The 21,660-nt window shown below is 33.6% G+C and overlaps 2 protein-coding genes and 1 long non-coding RNA gene across 3 annotated transcripts; 1 reads left to right on the forward strand and 2 right to left on the reverse strand.

Moving 5' to 3' along the window:
• Positions 1-3,965: 3,965 nt before the first annotated feature.
• LOC149899288 (uncharacterized) lies at positions 3,966-5,455 on the reverse strand. Its single transcript, XR_016457996.1, has 3 exons — positions 5,062-5,455; positions 4,571-4,732; positions 3,966-4,443 (listed from the first exon to the last, which is right to left on the reverse strand). It is a non-coding gene; the product is annotated as an uncharacterized LOC149899288 (long non-coding RNA).
• On the reverse strand, positions 5,237-8,245 carry LOC149899289 (uncharacterized). The gene is made up of 6 exons (XM_090114639.1): positions 8,080-8,245; positions 7,721-7,920; positions 7,481-7,610; positions 6,281-6,433; positions 5,594-5,776; positions 5,237-5,382 (listed from the first exon to the last, which is right to left on the reverse strand). The coding sequence occupies exons 1-6, from the start codon at positions 8,243-8,245 to the stop codon at positions 5,237-5,239; spliced, it is 978 nt and encodes a 325-aa protein (XP_089970765.1).
• A 3,012-nt stretch (positions 8,246-11,257) lies between these two features.
• Positions 11,258-14,349, forward strand: LOC149899290 (uncharacterized). The gene is made up of 8 exons (XM_090114126.1): positions 11,258-11,369; positions 11,624-11,820; positions 12,038-12,164; positions 12,304-12,456; positions 12,530-12,715; positions 12,989-13,098; positions 13,636-13,797; positions 14,135-14,349. Exons 1-8 carry the CDS (start codon positions 11,258-11,260, stop codon positions 14,201-14,203), a joined length of 1,116 nt encoding a protein of 371 aa, XP_089970252.1. The 3' UTR covers positions 14,204-14,349.
• The last annotated feature ends 7,311 nt before the right edge of the window (positions 14,350-21,660 follow it).

Raw genomic sequence — 21,660 nt, forward strand, 5'->3', positions numbered from 1 at the left:
TTCAACTGTAATATTAAGTAAAAATTAGGTGTTGCTTAGAGTAGATATTTAAATAAATTGATGTATTTAAATAATTTGAATAGAACTGAAACTAGGTACTACACATAAATAGTGGCATTTGTTACTTTGCACACCAAAACCAAAAAAAGTCATAATAGTTGTTTTTAAATAATAGTTGTTTTTAAATTGAATCGTTTCAATTTCATATCTGGAAAACCAAAGTGTACTTAGGTAATATTGTATGCTGAATATTTGATGTATATTTTGATAATAAAAAGTTAAAAACCCTTAAAAAACTACGACAAAAAACGGCGCTGAAAAATTATTAAACAAGATTTTCAGAATACTGAACTGAACAAAGTTGTTAATGTAGTTGCAAGTAAATGGACACAGTAGACTCTACCAAGATGCCTTCGTTGTAAATTCACAATAATGTCATACAATACTAATCTGAAGTATGCAATATTCCACTATGTAGAGATCAATTTTCATGTTTGGAAAACCGCAGTCACACGTTGTCAAAGTGCTACGGTAGATAGGTTTATGTAACGTGTGACTACGCCTTTCCAAACATGAAAATTTATCTCTTATAGACTACAAGCCGGCATAGGAAAAAAATATGGGTCAATTGAACCACCAGGGGACATATCATATATCTAAAATTTACCGAGTCTACCTGTACTTTTGAATTCTCATCTGCACTCAGTTGGACAGCTTACAAGTGACGGCATAGTGATGAATCTTATTATGTATTTTATGCTCTTCTATCGTTCTTGATATGTCCCCTGGTGGTTCAATTGACCCATATTTTTTTCCTATACCGGCTTGTAGTCTATAATATATATATGTCCTTTTGTCGAATTCTGATGAGTTTAGAAGTTACGAGGGAAGAGATGAACATACATACATAATTACATAGCCTGTCAAAATAATAACCTTCGTTTTCCTTTGCCGTAGTCGGGTAAAGGTACATACATACTTACGCGAAACAAATTCGAATGCAATTTCTGTTAGGCGAGCTGTAAGGCATATGTATATAAAGAAAACTATATATTCGTTGCGTCGGTTCATCTTCGTAAACATTTTTCGTAAAAAAAACAATTTTTGCTCAATATCTTGTAGCCTCTTATTGGCTGATTGAGTAAACGCCGCGGCCGATGATGGGATATATTCTAAAATAGGAACATATGGTATTAGGTACCTACTATAATAGACCTGCCAGTTTTGGAGATCAGAGGAGTTACCATGATTTCATAAAACAGTATTATTTCCAGTGTGGGAAAGTGATGGCACTAGATGATCTATAGCTCTGTCCTTTTTCCACACTGGAATTGTTACTGATTTAAAACATCATCGTAAACCCCCTGGAAACTAATAGGTAGATATTTAAATATTCCTTTTCATTAATCAGTCAAATATTAATATGAATGGTATTTTACTTTCTTCAGACAAATTTAAAATTGCTTGATATCATAACGTAAAGAAGTTCCATACCGAATTCCAGCAAGTCAGCCGTGTCCTGTAGCTCTTCTCGAACGATACGTATTTTGGACATAATTTCCTCGTATACAATGAATACATACGTCTGCACTGAACACACTAGTATATAGTTCATTTGTCGTATAATAATGTTATATAAGACTATTCCTGTGAATGCTGTGAAACATCTTTTATTTATTTAGACTCTAAAGGAATACTTTTAAACTCAAAAATTGAATTCAAAATTTCATAACTACGTAATAAATCTTATGAGGGATTTTATATTAAAAGCGTACTACCATTGAACAGATATTGAAAGCACCATTAATTTGTGATTGTATAGAATTGTTGCAGGCTCTGCTTACTTGGATGATGATCATAATATTTTGTCGCATAATTTTTGAAGTACGTAAGTAGTTTCGGGCTAGGCGAATGAAAAAAGTTTCATTCGCTCGTAATAAGACTGGTTAGATAACTAAGATAACTTACCAGAATATCCTACAATGTAAATGTAGCGTATAAAACTTACTACATCTTGAAAAACTCTAGAAATAATCATAAATATGATTATTTTTCTGTCTTTAATATCAATATCTTTTTTCTCGTTCGCAGAAATAGTCTGTAAAATGCTGATAATGTAATTTCTACGTATATTTGTTTGGATACATCAGCAGAAAGTGACATTTAAATTACAATTTTAACCTTTTCTGTATAGAAAACTTGTTCAATTACATTGTTCATTCTTGATACACTAAACAATGAACCGTGCAAGGTGATGATTGTCACAAGTGACGTATTTAAAAGGTCCAAAAATAAGAATAAAGGACTTTTTGTAAAAATTACATCCCAATATTTTATATTTGAATACATATCAATCCAAATGAAGAGACCACGCAAAAAATCTGAAAGAATAGTACATTTATTACAACTAAATTAGAAGTAGGTATACAAATAAATGTTTAAGTAGCACGACATTGATAAAACAAATAAAGAGGTCCAAAATGTAATCCTTGTTAGGCTATTTGCGATATTTAAAGTTTTAACGACACTTACTCAATAAAATAACGCAAAAGTATCCCACATACGCATAAAGTGTGCAGACTCGAATGCGGTACCCGGCGCGCTCTCGTGTGATGGTGAGCGGCGCTAGTGAGAGCACTCGCATGATGCGCAGCACTAGCGCTAGCGGCTCGCCCACTGTGCAGCTTTGGGGACGCATGATCTCTGTAATATTTGCTAATTATATAATGTTTATATATAGGCCTGCGTATATTGGCATGTTTAAGTCAGATTTAGGATTTATATATTGATTAAGTTATTAAAATAACATAAGTAATATGTATAGCGAGAGGAGTGTACAATCATACCTTAATATTATTATCAACAGTAAAGTTGATGTTGTTGATTAGTGTAGTCTTTGTTGATGTTTAATAACATAATATGACAATGTAAACCAAAACAGTAAAAGCATTACTAATATATTTTAGAAATAGTAATTACTGTCGTATCTCTCTAAACTAATTCTTATCAACAGAAAATATAGAGGTACGTCACATGAAGGTAAATCATTAACATCACATTAGTATAAATATGTGATGTCTATCTATTCAGCATTACTTACTTCTTCGTATAATTATGTACAAATGCACCGCACGAGAATTTCGTCATTTTTTTCGAGTTTTTATTCACTAAGTATTTGTATAAATCTAGAGATAAACCCATAAACAGAGATTCATGTTAGGTAATAATATAATCTTAGCGTTCAAGAAATAGATTTATTACGTAGAACTCACGGCACGTAAGTTTAGCGCTCACCTTGAAGCGGAGGGGATCTATTTGAACGAAATAAAGGCGAACTTGCCGTAAAACATTTCACCGATAGACTTACGTGCCGCGACTACTACGTAATAAATCAATTTCTTATTTTATATAACTTAACGTAAAGTCAATTATGTTTATGTATATTGTATATTCTGCATCAGAAAAAAAAGACGGGTTGCACTCCGGGAGTGCCGGCAGAAGTGAAAACTTTATTATTAACGTTGAGCATGTTTGATATCCATCCGTCTTACGCTTTTTCGATCAGGTCACGTGTCCTGACGCGAGTTTAAGATTTTATACCCAACGCCGCTAAAGAAGTTTTCACTTCAAAAATGTGAATGTATTGACGAAAATATGATTTTCTTTTCCAGCTCCTTAATGTACGTATAAAAATGTCACTTGTCCACATTACATGTGAAAAAGAATTTATTTTCCGTGAACTATTATATTATACTATATATAGTATGTCCTATAAGTTGGTTTGAAACAAATCATAGGACACACTATAATGTTCTTGGATTGTTTGGAAATCATTTGTTTATGGATATGAATACGTAGCGTCGAATTTAACAGTTTACTTTACAAATTTTAGGTAAGCAATAAATTACTCTCATTTCGCTATAATTTTGCAATATTTTTATGTTCATAAATTAAAACAATAGAAGAAGGGTTCAAACGTTTATTTTTTTTTTATAAAATTACTTGACAAAATAAAATAAAACTTGTAAAAGGTACAATAGGTAATCATTTCATAAAAATGATCAGAACGTTTATATGGCGCCTTTCTTACCGTCTTCGTTCCGTCCATTAATTTACTTGTTGTCTGTTGAGATAGGAAACATTTTTAATCAATGGCACAAAATATTTCTATAACATCAAAAGCCACATCTTATTGATCTCTATTAAACGTGGAAACAATGATCGCATGTTTATTAATTTTTCCATTTATTTCTTGCATTCGTTTATTCATTTTTCCAAGCTTGAAATTTCAAATTCATCAGAAAATTTATTAGCAAGAAAAAAATATACATGCAGCCAGAACGAAATATATTTTAATTTCGTCTATTGAATTTGTCCATTAGTTCACTTTGTGGACGCAAATTGAACAACAATAATGAGATTAGCAAGGACAGCGCCAAGGGTCTGAAACAATTTAAAAAATATTATATTCTTATTGATATATGTATTAAAAATATACACACATTTCTCGGGACCAATTGTTCTCTCACACAAACGCACAGCTTATGCCTCATGGACTGTAGTAAATTACCTTAGCCAATAAAAACCGATTCAAAGTGAAGACGCCGAGCGGAGAAAACGCCATCTCCATACTGGATAACTCGTCGTAGAGCATTTCAAGTGGCGCTGGAATGGAGTCGGTTACGTAGTCCGTTGTGGCGATGCGACCCACTTGTAACTTCATGGCTTGCATCTGGGATTCAACATACAATTATTCTAAAACGATCATTATGTTCTTGTATGCGCTTGTATGAATTATAGATAAGAGTAATTTGCCTTTCATTTATTTAGATACCTATAAATAGGCAAATAGCATGACTTATGGTAGCTAGCTATCGCCACGGTACTCTGAAATTCTGGATACATGTCCAGGGGAGTCATGATGTTTTGTTTTTGATACATTGATGTTTATTAAACTAGTTAGTTAACTATAAGGACGTGCTTAAACCTATACTGTGTGTAATGTTTTTTAGCGGTATTGGTGCATGAATTTGCTTTACATTTGCTTGCTGTTACACTCACCTCAAGATCTATACCTCGGAAAGGTTCTATAATTAGTACAAGTACAGCAGTATAGTACATCAAACTTATGACGTACAAAATAGTCACAGTAAAATATTCACTGGCAACTGAAAAGTTAAGAAAAAATTAGGAATTGTAAATTGTTCTTAGTCAAATTATACTTTATGGACCCTCTTCACAATGAGTAGTGTTGGCTGTGTTGGCCCAACAAATGATCGTCGATGTTTGCCGCCACAACAGAAAATGACGGTCGATCATAAACATTTAGGCCCTCTACATCTACACCATCATGATTGCCCCTAGGTACTTGCCCAGCGCTACCTATTGTAAAGAGGGCTCATTAACTAAATTGGACAACATTTTAGCAAGATGAGAATTCATGTATCTTTTACATTTTAACAAAAAACGAACACCTTAACTAACTGACTAAATAAAATTTAAAATGGTACAACTAAAGTTCTGAGGTAACAAACCCAAAAATATACAGTGTTTTCCTCATATTTTTGAAGTCGGTTGAAAAGAAAACACTTACGCCAAAAAAATACGAATGCAATTTCTATGATGCGAGCTATAAGGCATATGTATATAAAGAAAACTGTATACTCGTTGCATTGGTTCATCTTCGTAAACATTTCTCGTAAAAAAATCAAATTTTGTCCAACATCTTGTAGCCTCGTATTGGCTGAATGAGTAAACGCCGGTGATGAGATATATTCTAAAATAGGAACATATTGTAGTATTAAAATTTTTATTGTCATTAATGGACCTGCCAGTTTTGGAGATGGGCGATGGCGCTAGACGATCTATATAGTTCATTTTTCCACACTGAAATTAATACATAATTATTAAAAACATCATCGTACCCCATACCCCTGGAAACTCATAGCACAGATAATATAATCTATACTAATATTATAAAGCTGAAGAGTTTGTTTGTTTGTTTGAACGCACTAAACTCAGGAACTACTGGGCCGATTTGAAAAATTCTTTCGGTGTTAGATAGCCCAGTCCATCCATTAGGCTATACATGTATATATGTATAATTATATATCATCACGCTAAGACCAAGAGGAGCGGCGCCACGCGGGTGAAACCGCGGAGTGTAGCTAAGTACCTGATAAGTTGAAATATTGTTTTTCTTTAATCAGTTAAATTGTACTTTCCTTAGTTCAGACAAATTTAAAATTGCTTGATGTCATAATGTAAAGAAGTTCCATACCGAATTCGAGCAAGTCAGCCGTGTCCTGTAGCTCTTCTCGAACGATACGTATTTTGGACATAATTTCCTCGTATACAATGAATACATACGCCTGCACTGAACACACTAGTATATAGTTCATTTGTCGTATAATAACGTTGTATAAGGCTGTGCCTGTGAATGCAGTGAATCATCTTTCATTTATTTTGACAAAACCTGTACTGACTGACTGACTGTAGCGTGTATGTACATTACATAACTAACTACGTAATTCATTTTATACTAAACTAGCGGTCCGCCCCGGCTTCGCCCGTGGTACATATTTACGTTTTCTCTACATAAGAACCATCCTCGTACTTCAAGGAATATAATAAAAAAAAAGAATTATCGAAATCGGTTCAGCCGTTCTCATGTTATGCGCTTACCAACACATTTTGGGATTCATTTTTATATTATGCTAGGCGTCCATTAGAGGCGGATCGGGCCGGGCCGCATCGCAACGGGCCGTCTCTAATGGACGCGCTGTTTGCTCCTGCGTCCACCTGTACGGGGCGCGGCGGACCGCCTAGGCGGATTTTATCTAACAGACGCTCGCCGCTTACATCCACCTGCCTGCGTCCACTAGACGGGTCGGGGCGGGCCGGGCCGCAGCGCACCGCCGGCAGAAATCCGCCTGCGAAGCGATATCCGCCAATGCGTTGCGGCCCGCCCCGGCCCGATCCGTCGCTAATGGACGATGTTTCATACAAGACATAGGCCGGCGTATTTTTGCGTTGCGATGCGGCCCGGCCCGATCCGCCTAGTGGACGCCAGCCATATAGAAGTGTGCTAGCTACACAATGAGCAGGTATTATATAAAATAATACTAAACTAATGTAAAATTTTAAATAATCAAAATAAAAAAAGAGAGGGGTGTCACTCCGGGAGTGCCGGCAGAAGTGAAAACTTTATTATTAACGTTGAGCATGTTTGATATCCATCCGTCTTACGCTTTTTCGATCAGGTCACGTGTCCTGACGCGAGGTTAAGATTTTATACCCAACGCCGCTAAAGAAGTTTTCACTTCAATAAAACTGGCCAAAATTGAATTGTTGGGAGCTCTGCTATAAACATTTGTCGCAAAATTTAGGGAAGTAATTTCACAATGTTCGTAGGAGTTTTGAACTCGATGTTTTTTCATTAGCTCACAACAAGACTAGTTAGATAACTAAGATGACTTACCAGAATATCCCAAGATGTAAATGTAACGTATAAAATTTAGTATATCTTGAATAACTCTAGAAATAATCATAAATATGATTATATTTTTGTTTTTTGTGTCTGAACCTTTTGTTTTATTCGCAGGAATAGTCTGTAAAATATTAAAAATGTGATTTATTTATTAATATGTTATTTTCATTTTGATACATCACAATTGTTATTTTAAACAGAAACGAAAGTGAAATTACACTAAAAAAATACCTTTTCCATACAAAAAACTTGCAAAATTACATTGTTCATTCTTGATACACTAAACAATGATCCGTTCAAAGTGATAATCGTCACAAGTGACGTAATTGAAAGGTCCAAGTAAAAGAACAAAGGGGCATATCTAAAAATTACATTATAATAGTTTTTGTTTGAATTTATATCAAGCCATATAAAGAGGGCCCGAAAAAAATCTGAAAAAAAAAATCTTTAAATGAAGAGAAAATGCTTTAAATGAAGATAATTTTAATTACACAAAGAAATGATTCGCAAAAGATTGATAAAACAAATGAAGAGCTCTAAAAAGTGATCCTTGTTTAACGATTATAATGAGTTATTTTAAAGACACTTACTCAACAATATAACGCAGAAGTATCCCACGTACGCATAACATTTGCAGACCCGAATGCGGTATCCGGCGCGCTCCCGTGTGATGGTGAGCGGCGCTAGTGAGAGCACTCGCATTATGCGCAGCACTAGCGCCAGCGGCCCGCCCACTGTGCAGCTTTGGGGACGCATGATTGGCTGTATTTTTTTATTATAATATCAGATGTGATTAATTGTTTTATTTTTCAGGGAACTGACTGTAGCGTGTAAATATATATAAATCGTAACTTGTCGACTCGTTGAAACATCGAATCATACCTATAAAATATCACCTCACTTAGTTTTTTTTCAAAGCAAACAGTAAGGAATTAATATCGGGGGTATATATCGTAATTGCAGCAGGAATTTCTTTAAAACAATATCAACAGATAGTATGTTGAACACTAACATAACTAATTACTGTTACATTGCAACTACGTATGATTTAGTCGGTAACTTATAACCGGGTCCAGAGTAATTGATTTGGTCTAGGAAACCACGCGCAATTTTCATCGGCCAAATAACGTCCAAACAGACCGAGCTGCCTCGCGCGGAAAATGCTTCCCGAGGCTTTTAGCTCTGTGTGGACCCGCCTATTGCACGCCTCATAAGCGAAGCGTTGAGGTGGGTACTACTGTCACTTCGCGAAAAACATCTGATTTTTCAAACTTAAAATGTCTTTATGTATCATACATTGCACTTGTAAGATAATACATACACACACATATTAAGAAAAAACACTATTTTTAACGTTCATGATATTTTTGATGTCATTTTTGTTATTTAAACTAGTTAAAAAACAGTTTAAAAAAGTTCTGTCTTGGACGTCCGTGTGTCTGTATGTGCGGATCCTTTTTCTTGTTAACACGATAGCGACCGAAATACTTTACTAATCGAGTCTTTTTTTTCTCTTACGCTTGAGTATGCTCAGGAATAGAACCCTTTCATTTTTCAGGGTCTGATTCGATGTGGTTTAATTGTTATTAAATAAACAAAAATAATAATTAATAAATATTTATTAAAAAAAAATTATGAGGCGTGCACTTTTGGATTTTCCAAATTATTTTTAATATTATCTACTTCTTTATATGTCATAATATAATTAATTATCCATTATGGTTGAGCCAATTTAATAGGCAACATTTGACGTCTATCAATTTTATCTTCGAAGAGAGGTAACCTGCTTAAACACATCGACTAAAGTAAATTAATCGATACGGACTTGAAACATTTGTCAATCGAACTTGAAACACATGTCAATGTTAAGGCTTCATCAGGCAAATCCCTGTCCCAGTACATAATATACTTTCTTTCGTAAATTTAGGGAGCAAAATAAGCCAAGTATAATACATTATTAAAAAAACACAATGCATTTATTAAGTTATGGTGATTTTTATTCACAAGTAAACCATGCATTCGATTCTATGTCAGATTTAGATTTTTAGAGTAACGTCTCTGGTATTTAACAATAAAAAGGTTTATTTACACAAAATTTTAACGACGTCAGTTCTTTAAATCAGAAATTGTTTGTTATGTTGAGAATGGTTTATCAGTAAAATCAAATCTTAAAATTACTTGTATTGGTCATTATTATTATAAATATGTATTCGTACATAATTGAAAAAAATGTTGTGTGGTTTTATGAAACCACGGTAAAAGTGAAACTGTTCGAACGGTTCCGAACACTGCTTTGTGTAGCGCATGTCGCGTGACGGTCGGCTGCCGAGTAGGTATACCTACTCGGCAGCCGCGATACACGCGACATGCGCTACACAGACCAAAAAGTTTGAGACGATGTAATAAAAGTTTCACTTTAAAAGTTAAACAAATGTGTAGTTCTAACAAAACGAAATATAATGTTATTCTATGTCGTCGTTACTAGGTTACGTTGTTGAATTTTGTTGAACTGTCAATGTTGCCTATTAAAATGGCTCTACTATAAAATATTGTTTCCTATATTCAAATATCATATTTTTTGACATCTCTCTGTACCATATTTAAGCAAATAAATATTATTATTTTTTATATTTTTTTTATTTAAAATAGATATATTATAACTAACAAAGAATAGTTTTTTGTTTTTAAAAACAATTTTTATTCTATATCTCTGCATAACATTTTCAAACCTATCGTTAACCGTATAATATATTAAAAGTTATTTCTAAAAGCGTAGTAACACTTGTACGTTATTATTAATTTTGAGAAATACATAATTGGAAATAATGAATTCATACAAACCGTATCACATATTTATAACAAAATGATACCAAATTACCTATATTATTGACGTCAATGTAACGTAAAGTATAGGAATATTCTGTAGATATGAATACGTTTGATGGAGATATGAAAGTAATTACTATTTATATAGGTTAAATATGAGATTTAGAATAGATATTGGATTATTTTTAAAAGCATTACTGGTTATATATCGTAACCACATTATCTTGATTCAGTGTGGGTAAACCAGAAAAGGCGCGAGTATACTTTTATATTATACTATGTAATATAAAACATAATAAAAATGCCTCTCTATTGCTAGTTGAACCAAAACCACCCTTTTATTCTTAAGTCACTTGAAATACAAAGATTGCTAATACCTACAGTGCAATTAGTTAGTCTGACACCATTGATACATATTAGGCTCATATCGTATAGGAGGTAGCAACGTTGACAAGAGAGAATTTTAGAATACTTACTTGGTTCTTTGATATACTGTTTCTCTTCCTATTTCGGTTAGAGTCTGGGCTGTCTGGCTGGCCACAGTGGTTGCGTTTATTAGTGCGCATCTTATCTGCACAGGAAAATATTCTTAATTTAAAGTCATTTTTAATTTTTTGCCATAATTTTTTTATTGCAAGACGTTTTTTTCGTTGTTCAATAGGTGCCATATGCAATTTTTTATTTCAAAATAATTAAAATGGCATCGAAATAAATGATTTTAAAGTTAAGTATATATTCCTGTGCGCACTAATAAACGCAACCACTACCGCCACCCTGACAGCCCGGACTCTTACCGAAATAGCAAGAGAAAAAGTATATCAAAAACCCAACTATACTAAAATGACTTTTTTTAAAACGTTGCTAGCTCCCGTACCAATATTGCAGATCATGCGTCCCCAAAGCTGCACAGTGGGCGAGCCGCTGGCGCTAGTGCTGCGCATCATGCGAGTGCTCTCACTAGCGCCGCTCACCATCACACGAGAGCGCGCCGGGTACCGCATTCGAGTCTGCAAACGTTATGCGTACGCGGGATACTTCTGCGCTATTTTCCTGAGTATGTGTCGTTAGAGTTAAGATTGGACTAACAGATTCAATTAAATTTTAGGACAGCTTTTCCAAACTCAAAACAATTCATCTCTTCTTATTCTATATTGATTAACCCCCACTGATTATCTTATTGCTATATCTAGTTATTTTAACAACTCGACATATTATATCCTGCCAAATAATAAACACAGTTGTATACCTGAAATAGGTATTAAATTAATATTAACTATAACAACTACTTGCTGATGTGATTTTTTTTAGATGTCTTCCACGTTTACATCTCATCGTTGGAGACAGATTCCAAAAACGAATATGTCGAAACAATAAAAAATTTGCCCTTACTGTGGCTTTTAAAAATTTTAGATGTGTCACTGGGGACAATTATCACTGGGCTTGGAGCATTTTTCAGTATATCAAGAATGAACAATGTTATAGAACAGGTCTTTTATATGGAACAGGTAATGTTGGTGAATGATTGAGAGAGGTGAATATCACAAGACTTGTACACTGCACAGTCATACGGCCTACCATCGGTATATGTGTACCTACCACGCCAAAATTATGGCGTCGTTTGTTTGTGTCGTATTTTTACGTGCTCTGTGTATGCAAAATTATAAGATCTTTAAAGATTAGTAAACCAACGGTGTATATTCATAGCAATTGGTTGTGTTGCAGGTGTTCCCCGCACACAGACGAAAAGAAGTGAATAATAAAAACAAAAGGCTTATCCTATTTATGATTATTTCGAGAATTTTATTAGATGGACCTCATTTGGTATATACGGGTTTTGTCGATAAAATAGGTCAGAAGAAACATATTGATCTTATTTATAAGACGTAAACTGTCTAAAAAATTTTACCAAACCTTCTTAGGGCAAACATCATTAAGAATTTTAATATTCTTCATTCGGAGATCAAAGTATTAAAATAGTTTTTTTATAGAAATAGGCTGGTTCGGCTTTTTCTGTAGTCGCCTAAAATTCACAGTAGTATGTGCGGTGCAAGCATATGTATTTGCGTTGTATGAAGAAATGTTATCTAAAATACGTATCGTTCGAGAAGAACTACAGGATCTGGCAGACCTATTGGAATTTGGTAGGAAATTTTTCATTTTGTTTACGTAAATCTCTATGAGCTTAATAAAATACTAAATCGGTTTTCATTTTAGAATACATCCCATCATCGGTCGCATTTACGGAATCAGCAAATATAAGGTTACGAAAGATTGAAGAAAAAATTGATTTTTTAAAAAAAATATTTGGCAAGATGAATCAAAGCAACCAATATACTGTCTTTTTTATTTACATCAACATTATTACCCGGTTAATAGAAACTGCGTTCGATCTTTTAAGGTGTAAGTTAAGTGTTGCTTTCAAATATAATGGCTATGGTATACCACACAGGTCCACCTGTACAGAACAGGTAAACTGTAACATGTGTGGTAATAGATCAGTTTATTTTTATATTTAGCCCATGTTCGCTTAACCTGCGCAGATATATTTATAGCCTTGGCGTGTACCTATAGCTTACGTAATACGGCGACCTAATCAATAAAATATAAATTTTCCTTCCATGGCCCTACGAGTACGGCCCTAGTAATAGTAGATAATTTTCATTCATTTTACAGTTGGTCCCGAAGGTCTAACCGTGATTTTCGCGTTTCGTTTTTTATTCTTGTTGCACCATAATTTTGTCCTGGTAATATTTACTGAGCCTTTCCATGGAATAAAGATCGAGGTGAGGATCATCTTATTCCGTTTTAATATTGCTCTTAGTATATACCCCTATATATCATAAATTGAACAAAATAAGCATGTTATTTCTTCTGGCTTCAAATTTTAGGACTTTAATAATGTTATAAAAGATCTCGATTATCGAAACAATAATTGACCCCCGAAAACTAACCTTTTTTATTTTAAAACTAGATTTCCGCCCGCGGCTTCGCCCGCGTTTTCAAAGGAAAACCCGCATAGTTCCCGTTCCCGTGGGATTTCCGGGATAAAACCTATCCTATGTATAAATCCAAGTTACCCTCTATATGTGTGCTAAATTTCATTGTAATCGGTTCAGTAGTTTTTACGTGAAAGAGTAACAAACATCCATACATCCATACATCCTTACAAACTTTCGCCTTTATAATAGTATTAAGATTAAACCTAGCCTGGGTGACGATACAACCTACCTACTTACATATTCTCAGTTGCCACTTATTACTAAACAATATAATGATACATATTATACATGGTTAGTTAATAATTTCATGTTGATATCCAGATACAAGCCTTAAAGTTGCAAGCGAGTCGCATCGCCACAACGGACTACGTAACCGACTCCATTCCATCGCCACTTGAAATGCTCTACGACGAGTTATCCACAATGGATATGACGTTTTCTCCGCTTGGAATAATTACAATAGATCGATCTCTACTGGCCAAGGTTTCCATTCTATTCTGATTTTAATTATAAATCTTCAATCAAGAACTATATTTTAAATCTTATGAACAAAAGATATTTTTTTTAAGAAATAGAAAAAAATCGATCACTAGGCGGGATTCGAACCCGCGTCTTTCGCCATACCGAGGCCACACTTGATCCCTCGGCCACCCGTGATCCCGCCAGAGCAATCGAATTTATTCTACGCTTTCGGATTTATGTGTCAGGTACACTACGCCGTCTTTTGATCCCTCTTTAAGAATTTTGTCTTTTCCGTAAAAAAATCTCATATATAAAGCTATACAACAAATTATCTTATCAAGTTTTATAATTGTTTCAGACCCTGGGTGCTACAATTTCCTATCTCGTTATTGTTCTTCAGTTCAAAGTTGACTCAGGGAAGATCTAGCTTTCTCATAACTGTAATTCCTGGAAAAGAGAAGATCTGTTACTACATATTGTCACATTGTGATAAAGTTGATATTGTCTATATATTTAAATACCTATCTTTCTTTAACCTTCTTTAACAAGCATAACCTTGAATAAATGTTTGAAAGCTTCTAATTTCGTTTTTAATTTCTTAGTCCATTGAAGTTCTAAGTACATTTTAGAAGACGCAATATTACTTTTTTTATTTTGATAATACATATATCTCTTAAACTACATATATATACATATATCTGACTAGCTGCTCCGCGCCGTTTCAGCCCCGTGGCTCGACCACTCCTGTTGGTACCTCTAGCCATCTACTGACACAAAACTCTTTTGCAAAATTATTGCCGACGTTCCTGCGTCTTACTAGATTTCTTATTATTTTTTTTTAATTCGAAAAGCTTTCAACCCCCAAAGCAATATTTTAATTTCACTTTTTAATACTTATTATAATCTTACTATATAGCTGCGCTTCGCGGCTTCACCCACGTGGCCCCGCTCCTGTTGGTCTTAGCGTGAGAGTCATGACCATATCATGACTGTATCTCGTCTATTTCCTCTAATCTTTTAATTTGTACTTTTGTTTTCAGTTATCTTGAATGCGTGAAGACTCTGTAAAAATTATATACACCATAATATACATTTAGTATAAAATGGCAAGGTATTTTTATGAATATCCAGATGCAAACAATAAAATTGCAAGTGGGGCCACAACGGACTACGTAACCGACTCCATTCCAGCGCCACTTGAAATGCTCTACGAGTTATCCATTGGTTATCCACCTATATTACTTGCTCTGTGTTATCCGCTGTGGATATGACGTTTTCAAGTAAAGGTAGCTTTTCTAACTCATATTGATATCAACGAAAAACGCAATATGAATATGTATTATAGCGCCCTCTAGTGTAAAGTTTAAAATTTAAAATAAGGTTTAAATTATTTTTAAAGTGAAACCACAAGTGAAACTTTTATTACATCGTCTCAAACTTTTTGGTCTGTGTAGCGCATGTCGCGTGACGGCCCAACCGTACGATAATTATTATCGTACAAATACGATAATTTTGTGCCTAAGTTTCACTTTTACCGCGGTTTCATAAAACCACACAACATTTTTTTTAAGTTAATTTAAAGGCAAACAAATCGGAAAATAAGATTAATCTCTTCGAATATACATTAGACAAATATATAACCAATGCTAATTGCTAACATAGCAAAATTTGTATGTTTAAGATATTTTCATAGCAGGTATAATTAGTATGTTTCTTTCACACAACGCCACCTAGTTTAAAAAACTGCAAAGCTTGTTATACAATAGTTCTCAATTAAAATGTTCTAAAAAGGTTCTAAAATTATTGTTTATTCATTCATTAAAATTTCATCTTGTTTCAGGCATTGGTTGCTGCTATTTCTTATCTTGCTATTAACGTCCAATTCAAAGTACCTCTTAAAATATTGAAATATGTATCCTTTACACTTCACCAAATTAATTTAAACACATTCCTAACAAACACCTTCATCGAAAATAAATAAATATTCACACATTTTCAATGACAAATCAAATTACACTTTATTAATTAGAATATTTTTATGTAGTTTTAAAAGCAAAGCAATTAATTATTAATTTTCTATAAAAAAGCAATACTACACTCACCGGCACGGAATCTTGGCCACTTACAAATTTGCCGATAAAAAAAGCTTGAAGTGTTTTTCACGATTTTTTTGTATGCAGATATGTTAACATATTATTTGTTAAATTTTATGGTAAGAAATCATTAAGTTTGAGAATAATATTTTACCACTTTTTAAGAGTTACTCGAAATTTGTGTTTTGTGCGGTTAAGCCGAAGTTACGAATTGTTCGTTTTAAACTTTTTTCGATATCGTTTATGCCGTTTTAAGATATTGTTATTGTTGTACTGTAGTCAATGATCATAACAAACAATAAAAAATTCCTTTAACATCTGAACAACCTGCTCAGGCCATCATAATGTTAGACCAATGACTTCCGCAATGTAAAGTACCTAATGTACAGTACGTACCACGTTCAGCGATGCACTATGTATGGAGAAGATACCAGGAGACTGGCAGCTACACGTGCAGACCAGGAAATGAAGGCGTGAGGTGCACATCAGCTCGAGAAGACCCGTTCATTGTTCAAGAGATACTCAGAAATGGCTTTCTGACAGTTTTTGAGATACGCCACCGGCTCTAAAACACCAGGATCATAAATGTGAGTGAGCAATCGGTGAGAAGACTAATGAAGGAAGTTAATTAGAAGGTTTGCAGACCAGCACGCCGTCCAGAACTCCTCAGACATCACAGAGAAGCACGTCTTCCTTTTGCACGAGAACATGAAAACTGGACCCACAGCCAGTGCGCTCGTGAGGTATTCACAGATGACTGCTAAGGCACTTTACGAGCTTCTGATAGCCAAGAGTCAGTATAGAGGAGACGAGAAGAGAGGTTTTTACCCATCACCACACTTAAACTGCGATTTTTCATGGAGGCTCAAAAATGGTATGGGGAGGTATAAGTTCCGATGCTCGCACGGAGTAAGTTATCGTAGATAATGGCTTAAATTTGATCAGGTACATCGAGGAAATTCTCCAGGAACATGTTCAGCCCTATTACAGGTTTATCAGTGAAGAAAATTTGCTACTAATACACTATAACGCACGTCCGCGTGACGTACGATGCGTATAAGAGTACCTTCAAGAGGTTATTATTGAAAAATTGGAGTGGCCAGCTCGTAGCCCGGATCTTAATCCAATAGAACACATCTGGGACATGCTTAAAAGAAACATAAAGTTCGATTCCAACCCAGCACCAATGTTAAATGAGCTTAGAAATACAGCTGGGGCCGTTTGGTACACTATAGCTCAAGTGGACATCAAAAATGTCTTCTGGAGTATGTCAGACTGGATGCAAACAGTGTTAAAGGCAAGAGAAGGAAACACCCTATATTAAAAGGTTCAATTTTTTTTTATGGAAACGTTCTTTCTAATTTTTGTGCATTTTTTAAGAAATCATTAAAATTTCACAGGAAAAGCGTAAATTCTTGTTTAATTCATATCTACGTGGTAGTACTTCTTATAAACTTCCAATTATTACTAAAAGTTAGTAAAAACAATAAAGTAACTAGTTTTGATTAAATTTTTTATTGAATTTTGTAGTAGAAAAGAAATAGTGTTATTTTACGCAAAAATTTGCAGTGGCCAAGATTCCGTGCCGGTGAGTGTATTATTTAAAAATTAACACCTGAAACACTGCAAAGGAACCTTCATAGAACCATCATAGAACTTCAGTTGTTACTTACTGAACGGATTTTTGCCTTCACTGATGTAGAGAGCTGGTGAACAGGTACCTTCTAGTGAAGCATGCTCCATCCTAGACTACATACAATATAGCAGATTAGATTGAGGTCAGGTGAAAATGAAAAATTATTTATTTCAGCAAAAAACACAATAACAATAACAAGGTGATGCCTTTTTTGTTCATAAAAAATATTGTAAAATTTAAGATATTATCAGTAAAAAATAATAACAATGAAGACAAAGGAAACTATGATTGGATGCTATAATTATCTTAATGTACTTTCTAGTCTGGCCCTTACTCGGAGCAATTGCTTGTTAATTGCTCCGAGAGCCCTTATTTTAAGATATGTTGTATTCTATTATCTATGTGCCTATAAGCTAGTTGTCTTTCCAGTTCCCACATTAACAAGCCTTCACTCAGGCTTCTTCTCAAACTTCTGCAAATAAATCTGTGTTAAATATTGATACTTTTTTATTTAATATGGCAACTTAGAATCTGCAATTATAAAAAAACAACTTTGTTTAAATTTTTCCATTTCATAATTGCAATCAATTGTTATATAATCCTTAAACAGGTAAACTCCATTTCCAATTTGAGCTCTTAATATTTATTTTCTTTATTATTATTGAAACCTACACTTACAGAATAAACACCTTCAAAGCTTCAACATAATGTACGCTATTCACCATGCCCTTCATATAAAATTTGCGAATCGGAATGTTATTTAACCATACCTACCAACACTTTTAAAATTCACTTAATTTTAAATATGTACCTACATGCTGCCGGCTGCGTGATTGAGTAATTAAAAACTTGCGTAATCTTAATTACGCATTAAAAATAAACCGCGTTGACTGTCGAAGTCACATCGAAGTAAATAAAAAAAATGTTCAATACATTAATCATTAATATATTTTATTTTTAAAGAAATAAATGTCATATTAAGTATTTTCCAATTGCTACAAATTAATAAAAAAAATCTGTATCCCAAAATAATTCAAAACACAAAACATATGTTTATTGTTTATTGACAATCAGTACAACAATCCCGTATATATTTATATTACTCAGACAACAATCAAATTCATGACAAATGACATGAGTTCGGATATTACCACATTACATAGCAAATAACAGCTGAGATGATTGTTGCCAGATTTCATCATAGTTTTATTCGTTCATGAATGAAAAATAAGATTTATAAATTATATTATCAAAGTTTTAATTCATAATATTTTATACATATCGCTATACGAATTTATTAATTATTTCAAAGAAGCACAGACCTTAATATAATTTCTACGTTCTAAAATGTTCATTTCTAAGGCGAGTGACTTACGATCAAGAGCGAGGGTGACTAAATTATTCCTAACTTTTTACATTACAGTATTTTACACTGTTTTTTTTTTTAAAACTGTGCTTTAAAAATAAATTATTTCATTGACATTTTGCGTAACATGACAGAATTGTTACGTTACTGGCAGCCCTGATGTTTTCTCTTGTTCCGTCCGATGGTTTTGCTTTTAAAAAGTGATAAGAAAATTAAATGTAGTAATTCTCAGTGATTAATTTACGTATAGTCAAATTAGTTTCTTGGATTTCCTCGCTTGTTCCCGATACCAGCGGAGTACAAGGAGGTAAGTGTTATTGCGCATTCGTTTTATCCTTATTGAGTAATGACAATCTTTGCACCAATTGTACAAAATCTTTATCAACCTTGAGTTGAGATTCGTGTATCGTGTCTTGATCGTAAATAAATACCATTATTAAGTTTATTTACCCAATACGCTGCAAACAAAACTCAACAAACTCATATTTTCAACTCTGTTAATGGAATTTGAATAAAAATCGTGTCATTCTACGTTGTCACCTGTTTTCAAGTTTACTGCCTTTGTTTATCATAATTCGTGTAAACGCGGAAGTTAATAGCCCAAAACCAAGTTGTTGCAAACATAATATGTGAGGGTAGAGCATAAAACATGTGCAGTTCCATATCCTACCTCCTAATTTCAAGATAATATATCCTTATTTAATGATGTAATTAGTTCTCTATTGTACAATAATTTGAAGCCAAGTAGACCCCAAAAATCAAACAGGTGATAATGATAATATAAAACTATCATATTGTATTGTCACAAATGTTATAACAATCAGATGTATGATGTAGCATAAAATATATCATTGTTTATTCATAAATTTTAAAATTTTAGAAAATTCCTACTTACTTTAACCCATTGAGCCCCAAAGGCCAGATCCGACCGCGACACAATAGATTTTCTATTGTGTCTGTGATTCCGGGGCCTGATGGATTACTAAGATTTTCAGAGTTAAAGTGTCTATAAGTTAAAATCTTTTACAGCAATGCAGTCTGTTGGACACAGAAACAAAAATAACAAATCCTTAAATTATTATTATCTATAAATTTGAAATGGTGATTATTTCTTTGTATTAAATAAACAAGGGTTATGTTATCTAAAGATAATTAATACTTACAACATTCAGTAGTATCTATGTACTAATATTATAAAACTAAGTTTACTTGTGTCACAAGAACACGCTAATCTCAGGAACCATGGGTCTGATTTTAAAAATTACATGGTTAGAGAGTCCATCTATCGAGACAGACATATATCATCACGTTAAGACTAATAGGAGTGGAGCAATGTGGGTAAAACCGCAAGGCACAGCTAGTTTATACAAATAATAAACTGAATTGTTTACATTAGAATCAATTGAACTATCAGATGCCGTCATAACAAATAAACAGATGTTTAATTTTTCTGAGTCCTTGGCTCATGACCTTTTATAATGGGAAAGTTGTATAGATGATATTTTTAAGTGTTTTCATTTGTTTAATTTATTTGTTATTGTCAACTTGTTTCGTATAGAATAGATATGACAATAAAGCAGTTATTAATTGGCAATTGAAAAGGTTGTTTCCATTAACTTTCAAAATATGATGATATAAGATTTTACATTATATATACCTATTTTGTGTTAATTTATTGTATTGACATCTAAATATGTGCAGTATAATAATTTTATACCAAACTAGCGGTCCGCCCCGGCTTCGCCCGTGGTACATATTTACGTTTTTTCTACATAAAAACCATCCTCGTACTTCAAGGAATATAATAAAAAAAGTATTATCGAAATCGGTTCAGCCGTTTACATGTGATGCCGTGACAACGTGAAACGGGTTTCATTTTTATATAATAGAAGACTAGCGGTCCGCCCCGGCTTCGCCCGTGGTACATATTTACGTTTTCTCTACATAAAAACCATCCTCGTACTTCAAGGAATATAATAAAAAAAGAATTATCGAAATCGGTTCAGCCGTTCTCGAGTTATGCGCTTACCAACACATTTTGCGATTCATTTTTATATATAAGATATATAGACTCCCGCGTGGCTCCGCTCCTGATGTACTTAGCGTGATGATAATATATTATATAGCCTATAGCCTTCCTCGATAAATGGGCTATCGAACACCGAAAGAATTTTTCATATCGGAATAGTAGTTCCCGAGATTAGCGCGTTCAAACAAACATACTCTTCAGCTTTATAATATTAGTATTGATAAAAGCCTTAGCGAGTCGTTTAGTTTTTCTTGTTTATATTGTAGGATTAAATAAACAACAAATAAGCATACCAAACATTTTATTGGAAATTATAATCCACAATTTTAATCTGTACTATTGGGATTCTAGTTTTTTCTAGTTTCTTGTTCAGCCCTTTTAAATTTTGTCCAGTTCTGAAATCATTTTTAATTAGTGTAACTTATTGACTATTTAGCTTAATCAAATCCATACTAATAATATAAAACTAAAGTTTAATATAAAAAAAAATTCTTTCACTGTTGGATATGTATGCGATCACTGAGTGTTATAATTATGCTTTATAATATGTATGACGGGAAAATCCGGGGCGGACTGTTAGTTTACATATTCATAGGAGATGAAAAATAATTTATTATGTGTTTAATAAACGAAATTGAATAGACCAATAATAATGCGTTTCCAGTAAAGGATAACACACACAATCGTTTCATATGTAAACACTAAACACTATCCCTATCGCTACATATAACCAGATAAAATATCAACAAAGGTGCCGCGG

This window comes from Colias eurytheme, chromosome 21, assembly GCF_061535395.1.
Source record: "Colias eurytheme isolate Ceu_HAF_F1 chromosome 21, ilColEury1 Martin Lab GWU primary, whole genome shotgun sequence".
In the NCBI taxonomy this organism is placed as follows: Eukaryota; Metazoa; Arthropoda; class Insecta; order Lepidoptera; family Pieridae; genus Colias; species Colias eurytheme.